The following is a 4,956-nucleotide window of genomic DNA, read 5'->3' as shown; positions in this document are numbered from 1 at the left end:
GCTCCCCATCCCCCGGCGTAGCGGCGGTGGCGGGACCTGGCTCGGCTTCTCCCCGTGATGTCCCCCGGGCAGCAGGGAAAGGCGACTCACTCGAGGTCCGGGGGAAAGGCCTAGTGTCTCCAGCGGTGCGCCCGCGCCCCTCCAGCGATGATGGCAGAGGAGCAGCAAGCGGAGCCGCCGCCGCCGCTGCCCGGCCCCGGGGGGGCACTGCCAACCCTGGTGCCCGGGCTGCAGGGGGCAGAGGCCAGCGCCCTGCAACACAAAATCAAGAACTCCATCTGGTAAGAGCAGCCTCCATCGCCGGCCGCGGGCCCCGAACCCTGCCTGCCTCCTGCCTGCGCCGCATGTGCCTGTCCACAGCCTGCTGCCTGTTTACTTCGTGCTGTTTGGGGTTTGGGGGGGGAGGAGGGCGGTATGATTTCATGTGCACGCCTGGCACCGCTGGGCCACAATCCGTGTGCAAGCGGCTCGTGGAGCTGCAGAAAAACAAGTGGTTGAAAAATCTATGGGGATCCCGAGTACTCGGTGCATTTCAAAGGAAGAACATGGGGCAATAAGTTGCATGATGGTGCGTGTGTGCGTGTGTGTGTATGTGTGTGTGTGTGCGTGCGTGCGTGTGTGTCGGGGTGGGGGATGGGGAATGGAAAATGTGTTTACTTGGCTTTGCAGGCAGGCAGACACACACACACCCTGCACCACCGCGCACACGACCCCGCCAGCCCTGTTGTGAATCGAGACCAAGCAGCCCATCATACATAACCATATTTAATATGCAATGCAAAACCTGCTCGGCTCTGAGAGCAGTTACCTTCCCTAGATTGATTTTATTGTTTTGGGTTTTTTTGCAGTGTTTATTCAGGATGAGAAATCATCCTTGAAAGGTTTTTCTGCATTTCCTGTGCAGAATATTCTTGTTAGAAATGCAGTGCCATATACGTGTGTGTGTAAATGTGCATGTGTGTTTATCCACACATGCACAGGTGTGTGTGTCTTCCCCCTCCCCCCCCACCTTATTCAGAGGGTAGCAGCATTTTTTTCCCCCCAGGAAGAATATACAGTGGGATGTGTTCGAGGGTTTGGCCATGTTATGTGTTGTATATTAATTTGTATCCCAAGATAATAATAATTGTGGCGCATCTGTGTTTAAAATGATATCATCTTGCTTGCTTAAGCTATTTTTAATAATTGAATGTATTGTATAGTTTTATGCTTATTAAGCCCAGTTTTGCTATCTGTATTAGGCCTATGCCCACTAATACAAAGTAATAATGCAACAAGGAAAATATATAGTATGTGTGTATATATAGTAAATGTTACATTTATAATGATTCTGTTATGTACCTCTATTTCCACGGATTTGCAGTCTAGCAATTGACATGTGATTGGGCTGTTACTTGGTATGGTGATATGCAAGTTTCTTTGTAACAATCTAGTTTCATTGCAGATTTTTAAAGAAAACAATCCCATAATAAATCTACATTCGTCTGAACTTGTATGCTTGTTTTAAGGTGGTGGGCATGAGGGGTAGGTTAGTTGAGTTTAGTTTGTCCTGCAAATGAAAAATTACTTTATTCTTGAAAAAGAAACACTGTGAAGGCCTGGCACCTGCAATAAATATGTGGCTTTTGGTGAATGTAAAAGCATTGTTTAGATCTAATTTAATGCTTTGAATATTGGGAATTATGTATGTACAGTAATCCTTTCCTCCCACATTACCCATATTATGGATATCTAATAAACAATGGATTGACCTGGTGTTTATACTGCTTTGTACTATGATGGTTAGTGTTTATGGTATGCAGAGTTAATGTGGAATTAAAAAGAAAACCAAAATACATTACACACACTGTTGAGGGAGAGGAGTATTATGAAGTGCAACTTTTAATTTCCTAGCTTTTTCATTTTTAAAAAACAGTAAGCAGTAAATCACAATTCTCTGTCCTTAATCCACAAACAGTGGCTTTTGTTTAGTGTTTTTGTGTGCAATGAGGTGATTTAGGGAGGGAATATTAGCTATTGAATTTCCTGGCTGTGTAGTTTATCTTCAGGTTGTTTTGATTTATAATAGGTTAGGTGGTACACATTTTTACATTTTCTTCCTTTCCCAGCAACATGATATTTGGAAACCAGCTTCTCAGACAGCATGTTTATATTGCATTCAGATTGGGTATCATGTCCAAGTTGAAGACAAAATGGCTACTAAGTAAAAATCTCTCCTTTAATAAGAACATGCCTTAAAAAAAAAGACACTTGGGGATTACATGATTATATTCAAAGATACTTTGGTTCAGCTAGTGAGAGGATTTTGAATAAATAACCTTCCTTCCTATTCAATACAAAATAACTTCTAATAGTTTTACCAAAAATTAATTTCTAGACAAGTGCAAAGTATGTGAAATAGTACTGCTGAAACCTCTGACAGTATAGTTGTCTCATCTTCCAATGTAACAGGTAGAATTTGTAGATAGTTGATTAGCCATCCTTCATAGCTACATGACCTTTACTAGTTGGCTATCCTGGACAGGTCTGAAACGGCTTTCTGGACAGGTCTGAAACTTGTGTTGCACTTCCAGATAGTATCAGTTCCTTGCACATTATAGTATAGATAATAGTAAAACAACTTATTTTACAGTGCAATTGTATTTCAGTATTTTAAAATTTTTAAAGGTTTTTACTGTTTGTTTACCTACCTTTTAGAAAGTCCATGTGTTTCTGTATTGCTGTATTGTTGGTAAACAGTATTCATATGAATGTCTAATTCCATAATATTGGCTGGTGTCTTAGTGCAAATATAATTACTCTCATTAACCAGAAAGGGTAAGAAAGCTGTCCAAGAGAAATCATACATGCTGTACTTGCAGGGAACACTGGAAAATGTATTCAGTCCCTGCTTCCAACTCAAGACTTAGTAGTATGTATGGAAGGTGCAGTGTATTGGCCATAAATATACTATAAGCGATTCTTGAGAAAATGCCAAATTGACAATATTCTGTGTTTATACATAACTGACTTAGAAGTTGTTGAGATTGTTTTCTCCTAAATATGTTTTGGAGGTTTGGTGTATGTTAATTCCTGACTTCCCTCTCAAAATACGTACATTTTTAGATTAGTATTTATCAGTATTTTCTTAACTGATATTTTTCCCCCTTCCCACACATGGTTTTGAGGATATTGTAGATGGACATTTTTAGTTTATAAAGTGTTTTTAGTCTGCAAAATGTATTGTCAGTGAAAATAGTGTAGCAATATATAGCAGCTACTGAAATACTGGACTTGTGGATCACAAACAAGTCTGTGCTTGTCCTTCTCCTGTACAGATGAATATAAATATAGTATGTGATGTAGGCCTCTAGCAGGACAATGAGTTATTCATAATCTCAGCTCATAGTTAATTTATTCTGTTTATTAAATTTAAAATGCAGACTGACAAAAGAAATAGCTCTACTGTAGTTTCAAGCATGTAGTGTCTCTTTAAAATCATGCAGTGTTTTCATAATTTAAGTTGAGGGCATGGTCAGTGTGCATACTGAAGACTTTCAAATGTATTTAACAGGATGCAAGTTAAAAATTTTAATTACATTTTAAAAGTCTATTGGTGGAAATGGAGAATTTCTCTAGTATGTTTACAATGATCTTGAAGCATTGTCCATATACAGATGTGTTGGATAGACAGAGCTATTTAACTTGTGTCTGATTAAAAAAAGATTAAGGGTTCAGTGTTGTCTGCTACAGATTTTTTTTCCCTCAAATGACCCCCTTGAACAAGCCCACTGAAGTGTTCTTTGTTTTTATTTTGTGTTACATGTATAACGTACTCTGACAGTTGGATATATTCTTACAGTGCTGATGAAAAGGACAAAAATAATATTAGACTTTTTCCCATTGATGGATTAGAAGTCTAGACTAGAAAGAACATGTCTTTGCAGATCCTAAACTGTCTGATTAAATGTCAGTTTGGGCAGGTTTGTAAATTGTCTTACTCTTCACTGGACATTGGGCCTTAATCTGCCTGCTTTTATTTCTCTTTAGAGTCATTAACACTTTAATATTTTTTTGTGTCCAGTCACAAAAGCCAAAGGCAAGAAAACCTTACCAGTCAGCCATCTGTGTGTATAAACTAATTTCTGAGCACCTGCTAAAAGTTTGAAAATGCTGTATTTTTTAAACCAGCACGGCAGCCGGTCATGGAGCAGGGCAGGGGGCGAATAGCGGCTGCTGGTCCTGGAGCAGCAGCTGAATGCAGAGCAGCAGAGTGGGGTGGTGAATGATGGTGGCAGCCACCGCATGCAAGCTTCCCCCTCTGCTTCCAGGAGGGCGGAGGGGAATGGCGGCCAGTCCTGGAGTGGTAGGGGGTGGATTTTTGATAATTCCAGATTTATGAAGTTATACTGTATTACCAAATGTGTTTTAGTTCTAAACAAAGTTTGTGTACACAGCCACTGCCAAAGATGGAGTCCACTCATAGTTCCATTAGATTGCAAAAGAGTATCCCTTTAGTAGAGACATCTAGAATGGTTCATACATAAAAAAATATTGAGTAGATATTAAGAAATGAATTTCTGCAGCATGAACAGAAGAGACCAATATTTTTTTTTTAGATAATTTCATCCTTATTTACTATCCTGTTATTGAAGTGTATATCACATAATTTATTAATGTTAAACTTCAATGGAAATATTCATGTTTATTATTTTGCATACATAGTGATGATTATTATATGAACTACAGGCATACCTCGTTTTATTGCGCTTCATTTTATTGCGCTTTGCAGATATTGCGTTTTTTACAAATTGAAGGCTTGTGGCAACCTTCATTGTTGTCTTATTTTAAGAAATTGCCACAGCCACCCCAACCTTCAGCAACCACCACCCTGATCAGTCAGCAGCCATCAACATCGAGGCAAGACCCTCCACCAGCAAAAAGATTACGACTCGCTGAAGGCTCAGATGATGGTTG

General features: G+C 39.8%; 1 protein-coding gene across 2 annotated transcripts in view; it reads left to right on the top strand.

The window, feature by feature from the left end:
* Positions 1-6: 6 nt before the first annotated feature.
* Positions 7-4,956, top strand: part of RFX7 (regulatory factor X7) — a 103,246-nt gene continuing 98,296 nt past the window's right edge. For both annotated transcript variants that reach the window (XM_019504265.1, XM_019504264.1), the window contains exon 1: positions 7-281. In XM_019504265.1, coding sequence (XP_019359810.1) covers positions 148-281 — 134 coding nt within the window. In that variant the 5' untranslated portion in view covers positions 7-147. The remainder of the gene's footprint in view (positions 282-4,956) is intronic.

Source organism: Gavialis gangeticus, unplaced genomic scaffold, assembly GCF_001723915.1.
Source record: "Gavialis gangeticus isolate Ggan-Ray unplaced genomic scaffold, GavGan_comp1, whole genome shotgun sequence".
NCBI classification, from domain to species: Eukaryota; Metazoa; Chordata; order Crocodylia; family Gavialidae; genus Gavialis; species Gavialis gangeticus.
The sequence above is the reverse complement of the archived record's forward strand: the minus strand, read 5'-3'. Positions and strand labels throughout refer to the sequence as shown.